Source organism: Anabrus simplex, chromosome 8, assembly GCF_040414725.1.
Source record: "Anabrus simplex isolate iqAnaSimp1 chromosome 8, ASM4041472v1, whole genome shotgun sequence".
In the NCBI taxonomy this organism is placed as follows: Eukaryota; Metazoa; Arthropoda; class Insecta; order Orthoptera; family Tettigoniidae; genus Anabrus; species Anabrus simplex.
Genome location: NC_090272.1, coordinates 146,124,220 through 146,151,611, shown reverse-complemented (window position 1 = coordinate 146,151,611; position 27,392 = coordinate 146,124,220). Strand labels below are relative to the sequence as shown.

At 37.5% G+C, this 27,392-nt stretch overlaps 1 protein-coding gene across 1 annotated transcript in view; it reads left to right on the top strand.

Annotated features, from left to right (window-relative positions):
- The window catches only part of Lrrk (Leucine-rich repeat kinase), a 483,935-nt gene that overhangs the window by 382,008 nt on the left and 74,535 nt on the right, over positions 1 to 27,392 (top strand). Inside the window, exons 34-37 of the mRNA XM_067152496.2 lie at positions 6,471 to 6,643; positions 11,110 to 11,222; positions 16,282 to 16,471; positions 26,199 to 26,405. Of these exons, the coding sequence (XP_067008597.2) occupies positions 6,471 to 6,643; positions 11,110 to 11,222; positions 16,282 to 16,471; positions 26,199 to 26,405 (683 nt within the window). The remainder of the gene's footprint in view (positions 1 to 6,470; positions 6,644 to 11,109; positions 11,223 to 16,281; positions 16,472 to 26,198; positions 26,406 to 27,392) is intronic.

Sequence of the window (27,392 nt, the reverse complement as noted above, 5' to 3'; positions counted from 1 at the left end):
GAAGTAAATAGTGTACATGCAGTAAATAAGATTGTTTTAAAATTGCATGTCTCTTAGCGTTATCCGAGAAAGAGCATGGGGAGGTCCCCGTACGTTGTTTCTAATGTAAAGTGTTTGTTACGGATTTGTGATATAACGGCAGGCTCACTTGCCTACTGCCATTCACAATCGAGTTGGGAAGTTTACATTATAATTGCAGGCCCCATTGCCTACTATGCGGACAGAATCGATTTGGGGAGTTTTCGTTAAAATGGCAGCCCCCTTTCCTACTTCCAGACAGATTACAGTTGAGGAGTTTCTATTATAATGGTAGGCAATTACCCTACTATCACTAGAAATTGAGTTGTGCAGTTATCATTATAATGCCAGGCCCATTTTCCTACTGCCAGCCAGCTTACTGCCAGTCACACCAAGTTGGTGAGTTTCCATCAAAATAGCAGGCCACTATGCCTAATGCCAGTCACATTTTAGATGAGGACATTTCTTTATAATGGCGGGCACCCTTGACTACTGCCAAACACAATCGGGTAGGGGAGTTTTAAACAAAACTGCATGCTCACTTGCCTTCTGCAAGTCAAATCGAGAAGGGAACTATTCATTACAATTGTAGGCCTTCCTTTCTAATGACAGTTACACAGGAGTTGGAGAAGGAACCCTTTCCTACTGCCAGTCAAAGTCGGTGTGGGGAGTACTGATTACAATATCAGACCCACTCTCTCGATCGCTAAAAATCGACATCAGTGAATATATATAGATCGACATACGAAAGTATATGCGTGTTTACAATATTGAAGACCTTCATTTACAGATTAACTGCTACTAAACGTACGTCATATCGACAAAGGATTATACCATAAGACATGCCGGATTTAGTGGCCTAAATGGCTGGTCCTATGATATGTCATCTATTCTTGGGTCAGATTGAGTGAGAAACGTGGAACAGGGTAAAGGTTTTGTAAGATTATCTCGCATTACATTACTTCTCGGATAATAATGTGACAGCTATATACATAGCATTTGGCTCACATATGGCTACTGGGTGGGCCAATTTTCGTGAAGAGTATGATGATTCTGTATTTCATATAAGTAATTGAAAGTATGAATTATGCATGTGAAAATTCCAAATTGACTTAACACCGATTAATAGAGAAAAAGCAAACGTAAAAAGGATACAGATACGGCAAAAAGTCATAACACCAACGTTGTAGATCATTCCAAATTGAACGGAGATTGTGCAATCCGTTATGTGATAGGAATTTCCAAAGGTCTGCACCATCATTAAAATTGCCTGCATATTTCGATATTCTTTGGGGATAAAAAGTGAAAAATTTAATGATCTAGGATGTTTTCCGTTCGTTACAGGCTAAAACGTATAATTTTGTCAAATTTCAATTATCTTCTTTTTCTTCTGGCAGATTATGCCGCAATCTGGATTTTGGGCGAGGCGGGTAACAATTAGGACTTTCAGGAAACTAAACCAAAAATTATGGAGATGGTCATTATTACCCCTTAAACGGAAAGCTGTACAAAAATTTCGCCAAAATAGTCAGTGTAGAGGCACACAGTCTTTACGATTTGATTTATATAGATAAGGAATCTGCTCCATGTAAAACACCTTTTGGGCTATGTCCGCTGGACTTAACCTGCAAAAGTGACCATTCATGATATCTCCCTTATTAATCCTCCTGACAAAAAAATGCACATGAAAAAAAAAGGTTTAGAGGTGGAATTCCATCACGTTTGGTCGATTTCCAGTCAGGTTGGTCTTGTTCTGTATATATTGTGGAAGAGTAAAATCACCATGTGTGTTCCCTATAAACTGCCAGTCCATTCCAGAACATGAAATGTTATTTACGTTTAAAACCTACCTTTGGACAGGTGGATGCTAAATATAAATTTTGGTTCGAATGTCTTCAGTAGTTTTCAAGTTGTAAGGAATACGCTTTACACGCACCCGCTCGTGAGTCAAGTCCGATGGGACTTGTACAGAAAAACGGTCCGTTAATGATATCTCCCTTATTAATCCTCGTATCGAAATGATGCACATGAGAAAAAAGGTTTAGAAATTAATTTCTACCAAGGTAGGTAGATTTCCATTAAGTTTGGTTGTGTATATTTTGTGGAAGTGCAAAATCACTGTTTCGGTTTCGTATAAACCCCCAGTCAGTTCAGGGATTTAGAAACAATATTTGCCCTAAAACCTATCAAGGACAGGTGTATTCTAAATATGAGTCTTGGTGGAAATACATCCAGTAGTTTGTAGCACTCGCGTACAAACGGCGTAATTAAGGAAGAAAATACTACAGTTAAGAAAGTTGAAAGTAATAGAAAATGGATTATAACTGAGGACAGCCGGATAACGACAAATATGTAAATGCCAAGTGAATGTATTGGAAAATCAAATGCCCCTCAATAAATTATGGTAGTGTGAGTTATGGATATAATAAAGCGGTAACAGAGGAGAAATTTAGGTCCAGTGATTCTTAGGAAAACAAATAAGAAGATGACTAATGGTGTTATTACTTAATCTATTCGAGGGCGGTTATAACATCCAACGATATTCCGCCAATATCCCGCAGATAGGCCGATTGACGCCTCTCTTGCCTTCTACCAAAGGAACAACCACGAATTTAAAAGCATGATGAGGAAAATGGCAATACGTTACGTCCCTGCTGGCATGCAGTCAGAGACGTTGCCATGGTAACCTGTAGGTTCGTTGTCGGTCTGTCGGTCACTCAATGCAGAGCATGATACCAGCGGAAAATTGTAAATTTCTCCGTCATGTGAAGAGTAAGGTAAATTATGAACATAACGAAAGTTGTTTATAATGAAGAGACGTTTCACGTACGATAAACGGAGTTTATAGAAAATCAATAGTATAAGAGAAAATGGAGGAAAACCATTCTGGTTTTCTTATAAACCCCCGTCTGTTCAAAGATTTTAAAATGATATGCATATTGAAACCTTCCCCGGGATGAGTATACTCTAAATATGAAGTTTGGTTGAGATCTATCCAGCTGTTTCGACGTGATGGTGGAAAAACCATTCTGGTTTTCCTATAAACCCCCATCTATTCAAAGATTTTAAAATGATATGCATATCGAAACCTTCCCCGGGATGAGTATACTCTAAATATGAAGTTTGGTTGAGATCTATCCAGCCGTTTCGACGTGATGGTGGAACAGACAAACAGACAGACAAACAGACAAACAAACAGACACGAAACGTAAAAACCACCGATTCGGTCTTGAGTTGACCTAAAAGGGATAAATATCTGAAAAATTGGCAAAACAAAAGAAATTACAGACAGCGGACCCCCTACAATTTTATTTATATAAATTTCCTCTCACTGGCCTGGATTTTACTCTCCAGTCTTTTAATCACTGCCCAGGTCTATGCTGCATATGGTAATGTGGAGCAATAATAGATCTTATATGTCATCTCTTTATACTTGGTACTTCATTCTTTCTGATCAGGTTCCACATACTCTTGTAAAATGCATTTCCCTTCCTTCTACTTATCTCCATGTCCAATCATGCATGAGTTCGCTTCCAAGTACTTGAAGCTTTATACAATTTCAAGGTCTTGTCTGTCAAATTTTGCAGTATCTTTTTCTTATCTTTTTGCTATAGTCAACATGTTTTCTTGCTTTTAACATGCTTAATTTCATTCCGTAATTACTAGTATAATTTTTTAATATAAAAATGCTATTTATTCAGGGCGTCGACCTAAGATCTTTTGCCCCTACTTTACACCATATATTGCGAACCTGCATGTATTGGGAAATGGCAGGAGTGTAAAGTGATGAATGTGAGGAATGGACCATTAAGGACAACACAGACACCCAGTCCCCAGGCCAGGGTATTAATCATTTACAATTAAAAACCCCTGACCCCGCCGGGAATCTAACCCGGGGCCGCCGGGTGACAAGCGGACGCGTTGCCCCCTACACCGCAGGGCCGGACTACTAGTATGGTTACTCAATATGTTTAGTTGACCTTGTACTTCCTTGTATAGATAAGAAAAGTGTTTTTCCACCAATCAATACACAATTTATTTTAAATAGATTTATAAAAAATTTATAAATAATAAAACTTGTACTTCCTTTCCATTTGCTCTCTATAACAGAATGTTATCCACAAATTACATCACCTTCAGCTCCCTTTCCCCTTATTTTTTCTTTTGTCTCCTTCACAATTTCATTCATTACCATTATGAACCACAATAGTAACAGCACACTTCCCTGTCTTAGTCCAGTTACATTAAAAAAAAAAAAAATTCTGTTCTACCCACAGGGGTCTGGACACTGCTGTAACAATTGTTATACGCAATGAAAAGTCTAAGTTCCCGATAATGGAATTAGATTTTTCACACCAATAGGGCATATTAAAAAATTTGATGTAGAAAAGGTATACATCTAATTTATTAATTGTTATACATTGCTTTTCAGTGACATTTATGTGTCAGGAATGGTCCTGTTTCTCTTGGAAGTTACTGTTCTATTGCACGACTTAGTTAGTGTTTTAAGAGATTGGCATTTCTGTTCTGGTTGCTCCAAGTATCAGTGTGAGCTTTTCTGTCCTGTTTCAATTTTCTTCTGGCTTCCCCAGATAGTTTAGATCCATCTAGATGTAGCCCATTTACACTGGAAGCAACTTTTCCTAGCTCCATCCCTTCTTCTTGTGTGCTGCTACTGACAGCTCCCTTCTGATTTTGAGAAGAATTTCTCTCAAGAGTTACTTTCATTAGATTTATTGTTTGTGGTTTTCTTGTCTCACGAGTACTGGAGAAATGAGTCACCCAACATAGTGCTACAAAATGCTGTGAAGGCTAATTACAACAGGGTGTCTCCTAGTATCCTAAGGAGGTCATTTGCAACACTGTTTTAAGACTACTCCATTGCCATTCAGCACTCAGTATGATACTTTCCACCTTGGTGTGAGTAAACCAGATCACCAAATAGATGTTTGGTACTCCTCCTGGAAGTCCCCAACAGGAGGTATTCGAGCTGGGAGTCTCTCGGCTTGACTTTTTTCATGAACACCTCCTTGATGCAGGCTTGGACCACCAATAAGATTCCATGGCGTTTCTTAGTGGCGGAGTTCATTTTATATGTTAATAATTGCACATGTTGATCATTTCAGATATTTAGGATCTGTATTCTCCTAGGGTGGTAGTATAGTAGCCTAAGTGAAATTGAATCAAGGTACAGCTAAGCTAACACAGTAAGCTCACAGTTGTGGTAAACTATATTCCATAAGAAAGAAATTGAGTGCCCAGACAAGATTATGTTTACATCGATCAGTTTGTTTTCAGACTGACTTAATTGCACAGGGTAGGCTCAAGATATCTTACTGAGTAAGTTCGAAGTAAAAGACATGGAGGTAGGGAGAATGTTTCCTGGTACAAACAGGTGGAAACACTGCCAGGAGGATAGTCTGAACAAAGAGTTAAAGGCCAACTTAGGAATGAACTCAATGGATGAAGCTGCACACATAAACTGGCTTTGGTGGCAAAGTCATCTGAGCAATTGAGAGAGGATAGGTTACCTAGAAGAATAATGGACTCAGTCATGGAGGGTAAGAGAAGTAGAGAGAGACCTAGGAGACAATGTGCAGACTCATTTGTTAATCTTTTTGTGTTATGAGATATGAAACTATGAAACTATGAGGCTACAGATTTGCAAATAGTTTGTGTGGAGGTGCTTAGTTAATTCACAGAGGCTTGCAGACTGAACATTGAAAAGGAGATGAGCTGCTCGACTGAATGGTATGTGACAATGGAAATTGGTATGCTCCGAGCTGTCTGTGGAGAGGTGGAATGGAATGACATTAGTAGATCAATAAGTTTGAGTGATGTTTTTAATGCCAGCCTCACGTTGTAGGTGTAGCGTGCTTGCCTCTTACTCGGAGGCCTCTGTTTCAACTCCCGACCAGGTTAGGGAATTACCTGCATCTGAGAGCTGGTTCAAGGTCTACTCAGCCTACGTGATTACAGTTGAGGGGCTACCTGACAGTGAGATTACGGCCCCGGTCGAGAAAACCAAGAATAACAGCCGAGAGAATTCGTCGTGCCAACCACACAACTCCTCGTATTCTGCAGGACTTCAGGTTGAACAGCGGTCTTATGGTAGGCTGAGGTCCTTCAGGGCTTTTGCGCCATTGGGTTTGTTTTTGTTTTTAATAGTAGGAAAGATCACAATATGTATATTAATTTGGAATTCAAGAGGACAAATTGGGACAAAAAATTTGTTTATAGGAAGAGCTGTTAGGGATTTGAATAATTCACCAAAATTTCCAAATTCTTTAAAATTATTTAAGAAAAAACTGCTTAAAACACCTGGCAGGGAATCTGCCACCTGGGCGACTGCCCTAAATACAGATCAGTGGTGATTATGTGATTGTGGCATAACAGTCTGTAATGAAGATTTATGTACTGTTATGTAATAGTTACAATGTCAATCCTTCCAGGTACAAGATTTGTGCACACCTCGGAAGGTAAATTCCTGGTCACAAGATTAGTTCCATGCCCACGCTGTCTTGCTGCTCAGGGAGATATTGAGGTTCTCCAGAGACAGAGAGCAGAGAACTTACCTCCAGTGGAGAACAACCTACCTGGGCTTGGACCAAGACACGTTAATGAAGTGAGTATGAAGGTTAATCTAGCATTTCCATTATTTCCGAAAGTATGTTTGTAAATGTCCATGTATGTCACTTGCTATTTCCCAATCTGTCATGTTTGCTGCTCATTTCATGTAACCTCCATTTTTAATCATGGTTTTCGTCAGTGCTTTCTTTCTTGGCAAAGATATGCCAGAACTCTAAAGAGGAAAACCAGACAAAGTGTTAGGATTTTTTTAGTAATGTATGTAATTTTCAGACATTTATATGCCATAGCATATAAACAGTTGCAGCATCCTGAAATGGGAGGGGAACCATTACATTGAAGCCACTAGAAATCTAGATTTAAAAATTAACAGATGCTTAACTGAGCTAAACATATGTGACAACACTCAGGATATGAGAAACAGAAACGATTAGTATGACACCAAGAAACTCAAATTACAAGAATCTGAATTTGACAAATAGTTCCAGTTGAAAAGCCAAGCTCAGGGAGTGTTTCTGTGCAGGAATTACCCTCCTGCAAACCACTGGGTTAGAAAACATGATGGCCTTTCTAGCACGGAGTGGAGAGACGCGCATAAAATGGTATGTAATGTTGCACCTGTGACCTCACGTCTTGAGTTCTTTTGCCTTCGGTGAAGCTCTTTGAAATGCCAGACATCACATCAGTTCGTCCATTGCGCAGTCACTCTGTGAGATAGGATTTCAAGTGAATTAGGTGTTGGAGTAAATGGCAGTGTGAGAAGGATAGAAATGATCACCATTAAAGGGAAAGGATATATATTAGACCCCAAAATAAGGTTTGAAACACATACTGACCAATCAGTCTAGAAAAAGGAAAGAAGTCCATCTACCTGCCTACAGTGCCGCACTATAATATAACCTGGACAACGTAAAATTGAGGGGGCTCATGATCGGCGCAAATTTACTGGAATACGGCTCTCAATTTTTTTTCTATAAAGCAACTAGGGATTTCCCTCTTATTCTTCTTGATTGTTCCTAGAAGTGTAAAATTATTTCTCAGTAAGTCGTTAAGTAAAGTTCTTTACATGCAGTAAGAAGTTGTTCATGAGCTCTACACTCACAAACCAGTTTTCACATTCTGCCTTGTCCCAGAAATGACAGAGCTGAGCCATTTCACTACATCTTTTGGTTTATTGCTTACATAAAATGACCAACAGGATGTTTACCACCATACACTTTAACAGCAGTAGTATTCTTCACTAAACGGGGCATCCTCAATCAATCAATCAATCAATCAATCACTACTGATCTGCATTTAGGGCAGTCGCCCAGGTGGCAGATTCCCTATCCGTTGTTTTCCTAGCCTTTCCTTAAATGATCGCAAAGAAATTGGAAAATTATTTAACATTTCCCTTGGTAAGTTATTCCAATCCCTAACTCCCCTTCCTATAAACAAATATTTGCCCCAATTTGTCCTCTTGAATTCCAACTTTATCTTCATATTGTGATCTTTCCTACTTTTAAAGACACCACTCAAACTTATTCGTCTACTGATGTCCTCCCATGCCATCTCTCCTCTGACAGCTCGGAACATACCATTTAATCGAGCAGCTCGTCTCTTATCTCCCAAATCTTCCCAGCCCAAACTTTGCAACATTTTTGTAACGCTACTCTTTTGTTGGAAATCGCCCAGAACAAATCGAACTGCTTTTCTTTGGATTTTTTCCAGTTCTTGAATCAAGCAATCCTGGTGAGGGTCCCATACACTGGAACCATACTCTAGTTGGGGTCTTACCAGAGACTTATATGCCCTCTCCTTTACTCCTCAACACCCTCATAACTTCCAGATTTTTACATTTCTTGTGGTCCAGGATATTTCAGAACTTAATCTTATTTCTAAAAATGGTGGCTGGCTACAGTTTGGTAATAGATTATAGGTACACACAGGCAATTTTATTTCTTGGTAAGGGATATTTTTGTTATTTTTGGAATTCAGCATATGGCTTTTAATGCTGGGAATGTCCAAGGACATATTCGGCTCACCTGGTGCAGGAGGTCTTTCTGTTTGACACCCATGAGTGACCTGCACATCTAGGTGTGAGATGATGATGATGATGATGATGATGGTGATGAGGAGGAGGAGGAGGAGGAAGTAGGGGGAGGGTGAAATCCTGCGTCAGCTCATAACCTACTCCTGCTAAATAACACCTAGGGTTCTGCTGAAGACTTAACATTCCCATCCAACAGACAAATTGCCATCAACAGTGTTATATGCCCTCACTCCATATGAACTCTGCAGAGAGGTTTAGAATTGAATCCGGGCTGTAGGCACACAATTTAGTGAAGGAAAATTGTATACGATCGCCTCTCCTACACTTTCGAACCCTACCGTCAGCTGTCCTGAGAATGGTTTTCTGTGGTTTCCCATATTCACTTCCGGGCAAATGTCAGGACAGTTCTTGTTCATAGGCCACAGACAATTCCTTCCACCTCTTTACCCAGTGTCATTCACCACCATTCATTTGACCTTCATTAGCTCCTCAACTGAGGTTGGTGTCAAGGAGGACATCTTGGAAAAGTGATGGTGCATTAAAGTAAATGATACTGTAGTCCGTAATGTGTAACTAGATACCAAAATGCTTCAACATTTTTGCTTTGAGGTAATTCCAGCAAGATACAGGATTCAGGAGGTCAAATGGACTGTATCGCGATTGACTTGTCTAAAGCATTTGATAGGGTGGATCATTGGAGACTACTGGCAAAAATGAGTGCAATTGGACTAGACAAAAGAGTGACTGAATGGGTTGCTATATTTCTAGAAAATAGAACTCAGAGAATTAGAGTAGGCAAAGTTTTAACTGACCCTGTAATAATTAAGAGGGGAATTCCTCAAGGCAGTATTATTGGACCTCTATGTTTTCTTATATATATATCAATGATATGAGTAAAGAAGTGGAATCAGAGATAAGGCTTTTTGCAGATGATGTTATTCTGTGTAGAATAATAAATAAGTTATAAGATTGTGAGCAACTGCAAAATGACCTTGATAATGTTGTGAGATAGACAGCAGGCAATGGTATGATGATAAACGGGGATAGCACTAGGATTACCAAACATGCTTTCTACAAACTTTTACCAAAGCAGTCATTTTGACCAATAGTAACACATATTCATTTCTTGAGGATATTGGTGCCAGAAAAAGGTTCAAATTGAGTACAAAAACATCATAAATGCTATATAATTTGATTATGATCATGTAGGGCTTGTAAACATTATTATGAATTTGTCTATATGTCTTTTTCTATATCATCTGATGGCCAGGCAGGCATCAATTTTTGGCAATGAGACAAAGTCTCTCAAAGTTCATTGGCACTGCCGGTGGCTCCAGGTAGCCTACGCAGTGGCCTCCACAGTATGCAGTAGCCATGCGTCTTGGTGGGTGTGCTATTTACCAACTGAAGAGCCCAACTTAGCACACTATGGCGAAACGCTGGCAACCAGGAATGAGTTAGCTGGAAAATTTATAATGTCCAATAACGGACCATTTATATTGGTATTATAAATTTACTCATTCGATACAAATATTTCAGGTTCCCTATGGGAATCGACATCTATATCTCATAAGTGGTATGTTCCGAGCTGTCAGTGGAGAGATGGCATGGAATGACATCAGTAGATGAATAAGTTGAGTGGTGTCTTTAAAAGTAGGAAAGATCACAATATGAAGATAAAGTTGGAATTCAAGAGGACAAATTGGGGCAAATATTCATTTATAGGAAGGGGAGTTCAGGATTAGAATAACTTACCAAGGGAGATGTTCAATAAATCTCCTATTTCTTTGAAATCATTTAAAAAAGGCTAGGAAAACAACAGATAGGGAATCTGCCACCTAGGCGACTGCCCTAAATGCAGATCAGTATTGATACACATTGATTGATCTACAAGAAAATAGGACAGGAATGCTCTTAGTACAATGTTGCATATTTCTTCCTCTTTTTAATGTTTTCGTTTCAAGATTTTTACATTCACATCTCGGCCCAAGTAAAGAAAAAATATTTTCTGATGGAATATCTTGAAAATCCTTAAGCATATTATTGAAGGAAGCCTTTAAAACAAAAGAATCATGCAAGTTTTCAGTGAATTGGTATTTATTGTTCAAACCTCATTTATCTGCCGTGTTACAGGTAATTGTTAGGCTTTCTAAAAATCTGAACATTATTTCATAAATGATAACAAATGTAAGGAAGTACAATTTTGTTTAGGTAGAATTTCTAATTACTGAGCTATAAAAAAATTGAAATGTTACTAAATTTAAGCTAGCAAAAACGTGCCTCCTTGAACACACTTAGTCACACTCACTCACTCACTCACTCACTCACTCACTCACTCACTCCTGTATCACCCTTCATGACAAAAATTATATCTAGAGATTTGAGCTTAGGAAAGGTAATTGCTAGCTTTTATAGTGTCTAAAGTTGATTTCAAGTATTCAGCATAATTGTATGTTTTCTTCTGGTTCTAGGCCTTCCATCGTGCTGAGCTTGAACTTCAAAATGTTCGACAAGTGCGTAAATCCCAAGAGAGCTATGCATCGGATGGTGACAGTGGAGTAGGAGCAGAAAGTTCTAGTTCAAGGTCAGTTGTTGTTCCAGCTATGATCATCTCATATAGTTTCCAAACACACAACTGTATCTCTGTAACATCTCCTTGACTCTCAACACACATCTTCCCCCACTGAAGCTTATTTCTGTGCTCTTGTTTTGATAATCATTTGCTAACATCCTTTCCCACCATGCTCTCCTGCCTTTATCTCCTCACCGTGTCGTACTCCAGTCTCTGTATATGACCGTATCAACTTTGCCTTGTTCACAAAAGTTCCATATCAGTCTTTTCTTTTATCTTATTTACTGCAAATGAGAATAGACCATCTTATTACCTTCTACGTTTTGTTTGGTTTCTCCTTATCTCATGGAAGTTAATTGTTTAGGCAAATGAGCTCTAAAGTTTCTTCCTTTTGATTTCCATCTTTAAAAAAAAGGAATCAAGTATTTCTTCACTGTTGTTTCTGTAGAGCATGTTAGTATGGTACTTCAGGAAAATATGGCATAAAATTTAACTTCCAGACATCCTTTTTTAACAGAGGAATAGCTATCCTAGTTAAAATTACATTTCTATACCTTTTATACTTTTTAAAATCGTAGAGTACCCATCATATCTCATTTAAGTTTAGGTTAATTGCTTCCCAATTTGTGGTTGACATAACAAGCATACCATACAAATGTTTGCATTCGTAATAGTGTGCATACTGTAAAATTTGCTGTTAAGAGAAAAATTGACATTTGCATCACAGTGAAGTAATGAATAGTGAATCTGGTTGGCTTAACTCAAAATAAAAGATCATTTTCAAAACGGTATTGAAATAAATAGATTTTAATTGTTATGTGCAAAGTGATGATCCAGTTGTAAAATCATTTACATTTTAGTCATGTCCCCAGGTGAAATTTTTTTTCCCCTCTTGAGTTTAATTCAAAAATACCAGTTTCATACATAGCATTGACTACGCATATACTCTTATAAGTCAGTAGTAAAATGCTAACCCTTCAGTAGGTCTACTAAAATTTAGGAATCAAATAACTTTAAATCTCACTAAACCAAGCTCGATAGCTGCAGTCACTTAAGTGCGGCCAGTATCCAGTAATCGGGAGATAGTGGGTTTGAGCCCCACTGTTGGCAGCCCTGAAGATGGTTTTCCGTGGTTTCCCATTTTCACACCAGGCAAATGCTGGGGCTGTACCTTAATTAAGGCCACGGCCACTTCCTTCCAATTCCTAGGCCTTTCCTATCCTATCGTCGCCATAAGACCTACAGTATATGTGTCGATGCGATGTAAAGCAAATAGAAAAAAAAACTCTATAGAAATCTAAATCTACACACCTTTGTGAGTTGTTCTGTTGTTATCATTGCATCATTTCGGTGCCTAATCCTGCCTGACCATATAATATTCTTCCATACCAAGTCTACATTTTTGTGACTTCAAGTAGAATTATTTTGTTGTTGATTGAATTGGCTTTAGAGGGGTTTTTACATGTAGTAATATTAAATGCTTCTTCATTGTATCTATTCTCACTACATATGTTCTTTAACTCATTAAATATGTATTTTTTTAGAGCTCTGGACACTTCCAGATTTTTACATTTCTTGTGGTCCAGTTTATTTCAGAACATAATCTTATTTCTAAAAATGGTGTCTGGCTACAGTTTGGTAATAGATTGTAGGTACACACAGGCAATTTTATTTCTTGGTAAGGGATATTTTTGTTATTTTTGGAATTCAGCATATGGCTTTTAATGCTGGGAATGTCCAAGGACATATTCGGCTCACCTGGTGCAGGAGGTCTTTCTGTTTGACACCCATGAGTGACCTGCACATCTAGGTGTGAGATGATGATGATGATGATGGTGATGAGGAGGAGGAGGAAGTAGGGGGAGAGTGAAATCCTGCCTCAGCTCATAACCTACTCCTGTTAAATAACACCTAGGGTTCTGCTGAAGACTTAACATTCCCATCCAACAGACAAATTGCCATCAACAGTGTTAATTGCCCTCACTCCATATGAACTCTGCAGAGAGGTTTAGAATTGAATCCGGGCTGTAGGCACACAATTTAGTGAAGGAAAATTGTATACGATCGCCTCTCCTACACTTTCGAACCCTACCGTCAGCTGTCCTGAGAATGGTTTTCTGTGGTTTCCCATATTCACTTACGGGCAAATGCCAGGACAGTTCTTGTTCATAGGCCACAGACAATTCCTTCCACTCTTTACCCAGTGTCATTCACCACCATTCATTTGACCTTCATTAGCTCCTCAACTGAGGTTGGTGTCAAGGACATCCAACCGTAAGAACATGCAATGTTGATTCCTCTCGCCTCATCCCCAACCGCATATCAGGAAACAGGACTAAGGGGTCGGCACACATACATATTTTTTCACCAATGGGACTTGAACTGGCTAACTACAGTGTCAGACCTATAAAGACTTGACGCCTTAACAAACGTGGCCACCAGAGTCATTTTGAAATGTTAACTCATTATTTAAACCAAATAATTTTATTCATAGTAATATAATGAGAGCTCTGGATTTTATCAGTAAATTAGCAAGCTACGTAGTTGCGAATGAATTTATCTAGAGAGAATCTGGAGCTCGAGTTGTATTTATTTTGACATCCCTACAACTTATATTAATTATTGCTTCTGATGAAGTCAAGGTGGGTTTCATATAGACGATTGTTTAAAAAGGATTTTTTCTTGTATAGAAACTTTAGTTCGTTTTGCAGCCAAAGTTTGTTAGTTTTTTGGTGTACTCTTTTCTGATGTGGTAAAATATATCGTTTGTTATTCTTCAGAAAATTTGGCGTCAGGTTATTTACGATACACTTTTTAATAAAATTTATATTCTTGCCTAACTTTCCTATTTTTATTTTTAAGCTCATATATTGTAGAGCTTTAATCTTTGCTTGGTAAGCTGTTCTATTTAAAGTTAAGAACTTCATTTTTGGTCCGTATTGAATCTAGATTTACACTATAAATTGAGGATAATTATGTTCACCTTTTCAATACAAAAACAATGTGACGTCATTAACACATCACATATTTATTACCTTTCAAACATTGGGACCGGTTTCGGCATTATTTGTATGCCATCATCAGCCATAGGAAACTTTGTGACAAGGCCTAAGTACAATATTAACATAACTTACAACATACATATATATATATATATTTAAATTGAACATATTCTTACATGGCTATTATAATTTGGTGTACACCATAAAACCTTAGATTAAAATTGGTAGCATATTTTATGCGACATATTATAACTTATTTCCTTTATACAATTGTTTGACTAAAGTTAAAGCTTTTGTCAGTTTTTATAAATATTACAAAATGCTAATTGAGTATCCAGATAACAATTTTTCAATCTTTAAAAACTTTTATAACTACTAGGTGTTAAAGATTATATTTGTTTGGTCAAAAATACTAAATTGACATGCATTAAAATGAAATCGCCTACTGTCAGATTGGAAACAGTGACCTATTTGTACTAGGTATGGGGATAAGTTACATTATAAGTCTTTAGTAATTCTATATCTTGCATTAATATAGTTTGGTTATTTAATAACAAGTCGAATAAAATGATAAATTCGGCTTATATTTTAAACTTTAAAACATTATTTGTCCATTATAGAGGTCCCCTTTTTCAGTGAAGATATATAGTGAGCAAAACAGTTCCTCTTACAATTGATTACAGGTTCACTCTGTTTTAGGTGGATTTTGGATTGAATAAATTTCTTATTTCGTAATATAATAATATATAAGTAATAATAATAACAACGTAAACGTTTCCACCTTTTCAATACTAAAATATATTCACAAAATTATAAATTACACGGTACTAGTTTCGACCCATCTAGGGGTCATCATCAGCCGTATTGGAGCAAAGATCACTTTTGGCGAAAGTGATCTTTTGTGAATATATTTTAGTATTGAAAAGGTGGAAACGTTTACGTTGTTATTATTATTACTTATATATTATTCTCAGTTCAATACGGACCAAAAACATAAAATTCATAACCATTAATCGTAATATAATGTCGTTGAGCAATGTTCGTATATGTAATATTCCATCTTTTATGCTAATGTTCTTAAAATGTAGATCGACTTGATAGAAGTGGACTGGTGAACCGGAATTTCTTGGACCATTACATTCGAGGTCTTTGAGGTTCTAGAAATATCTCGATCCAAGATGGACCTAAGAAGAGAGATATATATACTATATATTAGCGTAAGAATAACTAAGTTTAATAGGCATTGTTTTTGTTTAAGTTTATTATATATGTGTGTATGTTGTAAGTTATGTTAATATTGTACTTAGGCCTTGTCACAAAGTTTCCTATGGCTGATGATGGCATACAAATAATGCCGAAACCGGTCCCAGTGTTTGAAAGGTAATAAATATGTGATGTGTTAATGACGTCACATTGTTTTTGTATTGAAAAGGTGGACATAATTATCCTCAATTTATAGTGTAAATCTAGATTCAATACGGACCAAAAATGAAGTTCTTAACTTTAAATAGAACAGCTTACCAAGCAAAGATTAAAGCTCTACAATATATGAGCTTAAAAATAAAAATAGGAAAGTTAGGCAAGAATATAAATTTTATTAAAAAGTGTATCGTAAATAACCTGACATCAAATTTTCTGAAGAATAACAAACGATATATTTTACCACATCAGAAAAGAGTACACCAAAAAACTAACACGTTGGCTGCAAAACGAACTAAAGTTTCTATACAAGAAAAAATCCTTTTTAAACAATCGTCTATATGAAACCCACCTTGAAGTCACTGCGTTGTTGACTAATGTACAATGGAATATTTTTCAAGAAAAAGTGCACAGCAAGCTAACCACTATACTTTCTGATGAAGTGTCAATTCTGTTTACTGGATATGTTCATTTCCCATCCACAGATTAACAGAGACATCTTCAGTTTTTACTTGAACAAGGTTGATCTGCTAATATGTAAATGATTACAAGATCTTAGGAACTGAAATGAATTGATGCATCAGATGTACAGTAAATGTTACTGTATACTGTGAATTATTTACTTATAAGTTTCATAAACTGTGTTACAGCCGGAAGCCATCTGTGGAAGGCCATCCTGGGTATAATCCAGATGACCTGTATCAGCTCATGGAGGAGAATGAGGTCCTACCTGTGTTCAGCTGGGTTATTGAGGAATGTATCTTGGCTGCATATGACAGGAAGTGTGTTAACTGTCCATCACATGGGGATATTTCTTTAGCGCAGATTGCTCCAGACACTGTAAGTAGTCTTTTTCTAAAGAGTTACAATGAAAGAATGCAAGTATTAACATTTGGGGAGACCAAGGCCTGCTAAACAACTGCTATTTCGTATAAGTTATTTAAAATAAAATAATTATTCTTTAAATGGAATAATATATTTTTTCCACCATCCAATACGTAAAAAGATATAAACACAGAAGTCCGCTATAGCAAAGACGACATATAACGATAACCCCGTTATAACGTCAGATTTTGCCTGTCCCTTCAAAATTCTTATATTAAACTGTGTATTATCCTTCGGTTACAGTGAGAGTCATATTACCAACGCATCCATTATTACAAGCGATTAAGCGTGCACGATTTTTTCCATTACCAATTATTTGCACCGAACTATTACATTGCATATGATCGATCATCTTCAGTATTGTTTCCTCGTTATGTCCACTAGCAAGCTCTCTCGTAGACATTCGAAAGCGATGTCAGAATCGATTAGTAATACCCGTCGACAGCTCTTCTGTAAAGAAAAGTAGAAATGAAAGAGGAGAACGTTTTCGTAACAAATACGTAAATAACGTGGTCAGTAGCAGTTGTTAACTCGTTAGAAATATAGGCTGAGTAAACGGTCACTTAATTTTAATACTCTCTACAAAAATTAAGTAAGAATGCAATGCACTTCAAGATATGGTAGAGCGCATCACTGATTTCAGAGGTTAGATTATATTTTCTCATGTTTGGTTAAATTTCTGTAAGGCTATTCCCATGGAAATTTATAGCGAGAAGCTTATAACTTTTATACTGGCGCTTAAGATATGTTTTCCTGGTTCATATGCAGTTATATTAGGTTAGGTGACGCTGTTTGGATAAGAAAACTCAAGCGTTTGCCACAAAATGCGACCTTCAGTATCGTTTTCTTGCTATGTGCACTAGTGAGCTCTCTCATTGACATTTGAAGGCTAAGTCTAAGTCGATTAGTAATACCCGTCAACTGCTGTTCTGTAAAGAAAATAAGAAAAGAAAGAGGAGAACATGTTTTTGTAACAAATACGTGAATAACATGGTCGATAGCAGTTGTTAACTCGTTAGAAATAAAGGCTAAGTAAATGATCGCTTAATTTTAATACTCTGCACTGAAATTAAGTAAGAATGTGATATACTTCAAGATATGGCAGAGCGCATCACTGATTTCAGAGGTTAGTTTTCATTTTTTCACATCTGGTTAAATTTTGAAGAGGCTATTCCTATATAAATTTATAGCAAGAATGTTATTTCTCTATTGGCGCTTGTAATATATTTTCACGATACGTATAGTACGGTTAAGCTAGGTTAGGTGATGCTGTTTGAATAAGAAAACTGAAACATTTGCCACAGAATGCAATTGATCATCAAACCGTATCTTTTCTCGCTATGTACACTTGCAAGCGCTCTCAGCGACAGTCGAAGGCAATGTCGGAATCAATTAATAACCCATCGACTGCTGTTCTATAAAAGAAAATTCAAAATGAAATAAGAAAACACGTTTTCGTAATAAATGCATAAATGACATGGCTGATAGCAGTTGTTAACTCATTGGAAATAAAAGCTGACGTAAACGATCGCTAATTATAATATTATGTACTGAAATGAAGTAAGAATGTGATACAGCTCAAGATATGGCACAGTACATCACTGATTTCAGAGGATAGTTTATATTTTCTCACGTCTAGTTTAATTTCGGAAAGTCTATTCCCATGTAAATTTGTAACGATTAGATTATTTTGTACGTGCGCTTGAAATACGAGGGAAGTCAATTAAGTATTTGCAATTTTGCTCTAATTGTCTTTAGGTTGGCTCTTTAGCATTTTGTCCTCACCAACGGCTAGATGGCACTATCGTCTACGTCTGTGGTAGGTTTCAGCATTATGACATCAGTACGGCTTGCGCTGTTGTGACGTAAAGATGGCCGCACGCTACTCTCTGTTTGCACCAAGGAAGAACAGCGTTCCTTAATCCGTTTTTTGTGGTCTGAGGGTGTACCAGGAGCGGAAATTCATAGAAGACATTCAGCACAATATGGGGACAATGTTTTGCCACAGCGGATGCTTCCATTCCTTGCTCTGACATTTGCTCTATGGTTCGAAGTGGTGAACCCATGTTTCATCTCCAGTGATGATCCGTTTCAGTTGCATTCCTTGCTCTGACGTTTGCTCTATGGTTCGAAGTGGTGAACCCATGTTTCATCTCCAGTGACGATCCGTTTCAGAAGCATTTCACCTTCGTTAGCATGATGGTTCACTAGTGCTGACAGATTCTCACACGATTGCGCTTCTGCTCTTCACTGAGTTGTCTTGGAACCCACCTCAAACAGACTTCGTGAAAGTTAAGCCTGTTATGCATGATTTCATATGCAGAACCATGGCTAATGTGCATGTGGTTTGCCACGTCATCAACAGTCACTCGTCTGTATGTCACCCACTTGTTCAATATTGGCATCATTTACGGCTGCAGATGGATGCCCGGATCTTTCCTCCTCATTCACGCCTCGTGTGACCCCTTTTGAACTGTTCAGTCTACTGGTAAACACTTCGCTGTGGCAAAACATTGTCTCCATATTGTGCTGAAAGTCTTCTATGAATTTCCGCTCCTGGTACACCCTCAGACCACCAAAAACGAATTGTGGAATGTTGTTCTTCCTTGGTGCAAACAGAGAATGGCGCAGCCATATTTACTTCACAACTGCGCAAGCTGTACTGATCAGATAATGCTGAAACCTACCACAGACATGGACAACAGTGCCATCTAGCCACTGGTGAGCACACAACGCCATAGAGCCAACCTAAAGACATTTAGAGCAAAATTGCAGATACTTATTGACTTGCCTATACAGTATATGTTTTCATGATACATATATGGTTAGGTTAGGTGATTCTGTTTGAAGGAGAAATTTGAAAAATTTGCTGCAGAGGCCTCTGGAGAGATACTACAATTTTTTCAGAATGAAATTAAACATCCACTTTCCCGTAGTGTAGATATCATCCGCAAAAACTCAAGTTTTGAAAACACTGATTGCCGCTACATACCAATTTTAATGGGTATGGGGTTTTCTCGACCTTTACGAAAAATCAGATATTACGACTATCCGCTATAGCTAGTACACTTTTCACCATTATGAATTCTCGCTATAACGGACTTCTACTGTACGTATATTAAAACATGTTTCGGTCTACTTGACCTTCAGCTATTAATTAAAATATGTTTATTTAATGGTGGGAAATATGCCAGTGGCGCAGTGTAGGGGTAGCATGCTTGCCTCTTAGCCAGAGGCCCCGGGTTCGATTCCTGGCCAGGTCTGGTTCTGAGGGCCGGTTCGAGGTCCACTGAGCCTGCATGATTACAAGAAAGTGAAGAATAACAGCCAAGAGGATTCGTCGTGCTGACCACATAACATCTCGTAATCTACAGGCCTTTGGGCTGAGCAACAGTCGCTCGGTAGGCCAAGGCCTATCGGGGCTGTTGAGCCATGGGGTTTAGTTTTTAATGATGGAAAATATATAATATTCCATTTAAAGGAATGATTATTTTATTGTTCGAATTCAGTACGGACCAACATGATACAGCCGAAACTTGTTAGGACTTTTTGTGGGGACTGAAAGAAAGTAATGTCATAAAGAAGGAACATGCTAAAAAATGAAAAACAATTATGCTGTTAAATTGTTAGGTTTGAACGTAAAAATAATTACGATGAAAACAAAGAAATTATAATTAATTAAATAAAGAAAGAAATAATACAGTGGAACCTCGATTATCCATTCCTAGAACCTACGTTTTCCCGGATCATGCGTTAAAATTATGTGGTCCTGCGAGCATCATAATTAAATCACGTTGTAAAAATCCCACATCCGTTCCTTGAAGAAACTATTTCCTGTGTTAACCATCCAAAAATTTCAGTCCCATCAACGCTAAATCCTTGGTCAAGCGTTTTTTCAATAAACTGTATCTCACGAAAGGAAAACTATGGCATATTTATGGATCTTGGCGTTAACGCCCCGTCATTGCGATAATTAGAACAGCTACTGTATTGGAAAAGCGATCGGCAATGAACTTTGCATCAAATTCAGGTGGCATTGGTTAGAGAATCTCAGAAATTATAAAGCGGAGAGTGGCCAAAATAATTTTAAGGAGATAACAGTGTGTTTCGACAGTTCTACTTGAAGACGGAACGAGTTTCGTCAAATGTTCGCACTTATAAAACGTCCACATTATGTCCAGGGTTAGATGTTTATATATTTACTTTTTTCGATTGTATTGCCAAACAGGTTTTCAGCACTTTCCTCAGGGCACTGTATAGTAACTGGGCTTTCAGGCAGGAATCGAAACTGCTCTTTCTTAACACAAATCTTGCACAAACCTAGTATTTTAATATTATCGTATACGATTATGTTATCGAGACCAGAACCTTGCGTACAAAAAGCCATGGGAGGTCTTGGGATTGCCTGTTACTGTTTTGGTCCAAATATAAGACTGGGAATTTTAAGTTTTCGTATTAAAAGTCAAAAGTTTAATTTGCGCACGTTACATGTACAAAATAAATGATTTGTATCATTTCCAACTCGTACTGACGTGCAGCAAGTGCGCTTTCCAGCTGAGCCCAAGGTCAGGAGTAATCGTAATTTCTGCAGTTTTGATGATTTTTTTGTCTTCCCAATTTGATTGGATTAGTGACGGATTAAATTGAATATAATGCATTCGAGAACTTCTGAGAATCAATACTTGCCTTCAAAACCGTTCTCGAGTTCAACACAACCTTTAAAAGTCGATGTAGGCCTAATTTATGTGGTACAAGATTTCCAGAAACTAACTACAAACCGGAGACCAAATGACAATGGAAGATTAAGAAAAGAAGGGGTTTTGCCATCATGCTGGGTGCTTTTTTATCTAATGTGCTTTATTTTATTAGATGAGAGAATTAAAAACTACTTGTAGTCGGTTGTCGTTTGGCTTGACGTTATTAGATTTTTTGAAGAGTTTGGCTAATCAAAGTTGCTGAACTGAAAGAAGTTTTCACAGGAAACTGACGAAGTTTCCCCTGTAAAACTGAATATAAAGTATCGAGATTTTGAACTTGCGTACCGGTAATTAATGTTTGATGCCGGTTTCGCGGTCTAATTTGCCAGCCTCTCATCCGGAGGGCTCGGGTTCGATTCCCGGCCAGTTCAGGCATTTTTACCTGGATATAAGGGCTGGTTCTAGGTCCACTCAGCCTGCGTGATTACCTTTAATTGAGGAGCTATCTAATGGTGAGATGGCGACCCCGGTCTAGAGAACCACCAGGAATAACGGCCGAGAGGAAACGTCACACTGACAATGCGTCACCTCGTAATCTGCAGGACTTTGAACTGAGCAGCGATCGTTTGGCAGGCAAAGGCTCATTGGGGCTGTAGTTTGGTTTGGTTTAGGAGTGTTGTAAGATTATAATTATGCATATTTCTTTTTTGTGATGTTTAGCCAAATTGCTGATGGCTTTCATTCATTCCCGGATTTTTCGTTTTCCCGTGTTGTACGTTTTATTTTAATGGTCCCTCCAAAAACGGAGAATCAAGGTTCCACTGTACATTTTAGGAACACCAACATAGTAAAACATCAAGGAAAACTGTTTTGGAGACACAAACTGTGCACATTGCTTACAATTATGTTTAAAGTTATCGTAGGAATGCCCAACATCATCTCGGCGATTTGCACATGTTTCATGTATGTATTAGCATCCGCTTTCTCAATAAGCTTTAATTTTTTATCACCGGGCGAGTTGGCCGTGAGTGTAGAGGCGCGCGGCTGTGAGCTTGCATCCGGGAGATCGTGGGTTCGAGCCCCACTGTCGGCAGCCCTGAAGATGGTTTTCCGTGGTTTCCCATTTTCACACCAGGCAAATGCTGGGGCTGTACCTTAATTAAGGCCACGGCCGCTTCCTTCCAACTCCTAGGCCTTTCCCATCCCATCGTCGCCATAAGACCTATCTGTGTCGGTGCGACGTAAAGCAAATAGCAAATAATTTTTTATCATTTGTAAACTGTCTAGCTTTCTTCTTCTCCATAACTGAATGTCCTGCAAAACCACTATGTATAAGTACAGTAGGCCTAATTTATGTACCATACGTTGTTAGACAATTCACTTACGAACATAAAATTAAGCACAAACACGTCAGCTGTATAAGTGTGTACAGTAAGCGTAATTTACATACGTAGTTACACAATGCACTTACGAATGTAAAATTAAGTACCAACACATCACATGAGTTACTGTTGCGTGATCCAAACAATCACACTCCCACATCAAAGACTGTCTTGAGACTGACGCTTCCTGCAGCTGTAGGCCGGCACGTTGAGGCAGTGAAATTAAGTTCTCTTGTAAGATATTTATGCCTGTTACATGGTCAACAACTAAATCCTATGTTTTTTTTTTTTTTTTTTTAATGGCTTGGATAACTCTATTTCAAGTAATATACACATAGGAAAAACTTAGCAAGTTGGCTGTATAGTTAGTGCAACATTAAACCACTGCCAAACAAAATACATATAGGAAACTGATGGAGAGCAATGACTTACCGTGTAAGAACGTGTGGTTAGAGAACACACAAATAAAAGACATGGACATATGGTATATTTTGCTCCTGCTAGCTTTCTTAGCTGAACATTTTAATTTAAATAACTGTTAAATTGGTTAAAAGACCAAACCCAGTACCCTTCATAACTGTATCCTATCTCATTTCTACAAGATTACAAGTGGAAAGCAAGTTTTCAATCTTCCCTCATTGCCATCTCTCCTGGGACTACTTTCTAAGTACTAGTCATAATTATAGGATTACATAAGTGCTTATTTAATTCATGCTGGCCCCATGATCTGGGGGTAATGAGCCTGCCTATTATCAGGAGGTCCCAGATTTGATTCCTGGCCAGGTAAGGGATTTTTACCTAGATCTTGTCCACTCAGCCTACGTGAGAAAAGTTGAAAAGTGTCTCCTTTGCTGAAAAGGTCGCAGAATTACATATCTCACCAGAGAGCTTTTTACCTACCACCAGTACCCAGCAAGTATCGAAAAGCATCATTAGCAACAAACTAAATTCTCTAAGTAAGGAGAATGAATATTTAATGGTTATAGCAGAGATGTGATATTTACTCATAATAATGGGTTTTCAATGTAGTTTTTGACCATGAATTATTCCATTTCTGGTACTGATCTATAAAGTCTGCATTTATGTAACAAAACTTAACATGATATTTTTGTTGTATTTATAGGTTGAAGATGACTTTCAATAAAGTTGAATCTGGAGTACATGAAATGGAATAATTTGTGGTACAAACTACATTGAAAACACATCTTTAAGGACAACGAAGGTCCCAAGAAGGTACCTCTACCTCCTCCTGGGAAATCTGTATGTGTGTCATTGCCGACATAGTCTCGGAAGGACTCTCCCCAGGAATGTTCAGCTGGGAAGTCTCCATCACCAGGGGTGGGGAAAGACTTTCCCAACTAGGGATTGAAAATCTTCTTCCAGCCTTCCTACCAAAGCCTAGATCAAAAAGAATCAAGGCATCATATTCATAAGTTAGAAGTAGCCGACATGAATGTAGAGGGAATGATTGTGGTACAAACAGGTGGAAACAATGGCAGGAGGGTACTCAGAATGAGGAGATAGAGACTAAGTTATGAATGAACTCGATTGATGAGGCTGTACGCATTAACCGGCTTCGGTGGTGGGGTCATGTTAGGCGAATGGAGGAGAATAGGTTATACAGGAGAATAATGGACTCTGTCATGGAGAGTAAGAGAACTAACAGGAGGTAAAAACAATAAAATTTATTCCACCTATTCAATACTCAACTACCTTACAAAATTAGGATTTCATCCTTATTTTATTGCTAAATTATTAAAACATGGTACATGTTTCGCTCATTTTCTGAGCATCTTCAGCCACTTCAGAATCCTAAGGCTAATTAGGAATATTGACCTGGAACTTATATGATTGATTTGTCATTTCATTAGCAAGCTTAAAACTTAGGCAATTTTTAAGAAAATATGGTTAAATACAATTTTCGTGTATATTGTGTCAAAAGGTTGTGATCTAATTATAACAGTTATTCACATTCAATTAAAACTATTACAGACATCAAAGTTTGTTGTTTACTTAAAATGTTGTACTAAAATCTTGAAAAATCATTGTCATTTCTTATAAACTTGAAAAAATGACTAATAGACTCTCAAAATATTTTATGCGATCAGGCTAAAGAATGATTGTGTTCATCGTCTTTCTATCTGCAGCTTATGTTATATCATTTCTTATTATAGGTATTGATTGTTACACACTTGAATTGACATGTTGAAACTTGTAATAAAACTTTACAATTATGTTGTTCAAGATTTAAAAATCCGTGTGTATGAATAGGGCCTGGGTCAAAAGGGCCACTCAAACTTAATGTTGACAGTTGAACTATAATTTCTCCAAACTAAGCAATGAGTTTGACAAGTCGTCAAGCAGCCGTGAACACTAACAGATACACAGGCAGGAGTCGAAGGAATATGTTAACAAGCTCATTGCTTAGTTTGGAGAAATCATAGTTCAACTGTCAACATTAAGTTTGAGTGTCCCTTTTGACCCAGGCCCTATTCATACACACGGATTTTTAAATCTTGAACAAGATAATTGTAAAGTTTGATTACAAGTTTCAACATATACATATGCCAGTTCAAGTGTGTAACAATCCATACCTATAATAAGAAACGGTATAACATGAGCTTCAATACGGGTTTTAAAATGAGAATAGTCACTTACAACTAAAGGGAGACTAAGACGACGATGTTTAGACTCAGTTTCTAATGATTTAAAGTTAAAGAGGTATAAAACTAAACGAGGTCACATAGTTGGTTACAAATAGAGGATTGTGGCAGAGTTTATTGAAATGACATAGGTTTGCAGACTGAAAGCTGAAAGGCATAACAGTATATAATGAAGATGTATGTATGTACGATGTAGATATTAATATAATGCTTTCTCTTTTTCTCACGGAGTGAGTTGGCCATCCGGTTAGGGGCGCACGCTGTGAGTTTGCATTCTGGAGATAGTGGGTTCAAACCCCACGTTCGGCAGTCCTGAAGATGGTTTTCCATGGTTTCCCATTTTCACACTAGACAAATGCTGGGACTGTACCTTAATTAAGGCTGCGACCACTTCCTTCCCACTCCTAGCCCTTTCTTATCCCATCGTTGCCATAAGACCTGTCTGTGGCGGTGCAGCGTAGACAACATAAATGTTATGTAAGTGGGGTACATCCTTTCTTCATCTTCCATCCTTAAATTGCATCACAGTTTTCTGAAAATAAATAATAATAAATTTTAAAATGTTAATTGTTTAATAACGGCACTGAAAGAACTTAGAAGAAAGTAGTAGTCCAAATATCATGATTTTGTGCTATTATTCACACAAAATTGATAATTGACTTATTTGTGTTAACTGTTCTGTTTTATTTTGCAAAAAGAGTACACTTAAAATGTTGAATTATCAATTTGTTTAATGATTGGAAGCTGTTTTCTAAGCATTTTGGATTATCTTAACAAGTAAGTTTTATTGCAAACTCGAGGTCTCTAGTGATGTGTGTTAAATGATGTTTATGTTGATAATGATTTCAGCATATTATATTTTTATTTATGCTAAGTTTTTTTTATTAGTTGTGACTTACATTATTATGCTGAACTAATCATTTCATTAAATTTTGCTTAGATATTCTTGGATCTTGGAGAGAGACATCTAGTACGTCCAGATAGTATCAAGAAAGGGCGATTGCTGGGGCGTGGAGCATTTGGTTTTGTGTTCAGGGGTTCTTGTAAACTTCGTGGTACCAACTCCTATATTGACGTAGCTATGAAAATGCTGCAACCTGTTCAACCAGGACCCAATGCGAGACAGTCAGCAGTCATTGCCTACAAGGTAACTATTATTACATATTTAAAATATGATTGCACTTGGGCTACTGTTTGTTTATCATAGTTGATAAATGACAGCAGGACGAGCAGTAGACACGTCAGTAAACCAAATCTAGTCAGCACGTAAGTCTCGTATTGCAGACAGGACAAGATTAATTTTAGGGTGCTCCAAATGCAAAAGCAATACAGTGAAAACTGACTGGAATGTGTGTGAATCTTTCAGGGGCTAGCAGTGTTTCAATATAGAACGGAAAGGGACCATTAGAGCAAAAGGAACCACTGTAACACTAAGGACCGACAAACTGAACAGTCTTAGATGCTGCATGCTACTGTATCTGGTGATAGAGCTGGATGACAAAGCACCCTATGTAAATAAGCATTAGGTCATGGCCTGGTTGAGTGCAATCTTTTGCTTATTTCATTTCTATACTCCTCTAATTTTAATTGCTGATCAAAACTACCATGTTTTGAATGTCATATTTTGAATCGGACAATAATTTTCTTGACCATCATATAAGATCTGAATGTTTATTCTAGGTTTAGTTTTTCTCTTGTAGTTTCTTATAATATAGAGTTATTCAAGGCTTAGTCTTAATTTTCCTTGACAGGAGGGCTTGTTTGAATTCACCACATTTGTTATTACTACGGAAACAAAGCTCACTCTTGAGAGGGTCGCTGTTACATACTCCATTCTGCTCATGTGCCATGCTTATTTTGCATTTCAATCAGATCTAACATCTGTAACTTACATTATGAATCGCTTATATTGAAAGGAAGAATTATTTCCTTTACAATGTGACTACTCCTACCACTATTCTTATACCTTCATCTTTTTCACACAATATACATAACATTTGTTTGAGCACCAGTTGCTTTTTACGAAAAAACAACAAAATTCGGTAGAGCATACCTCTTAATTATCTCAAGGCGTGAGGTGATAAACTCGCACATCTGGCAATATACAGGGATATGGATCAGGACAATATTAGAT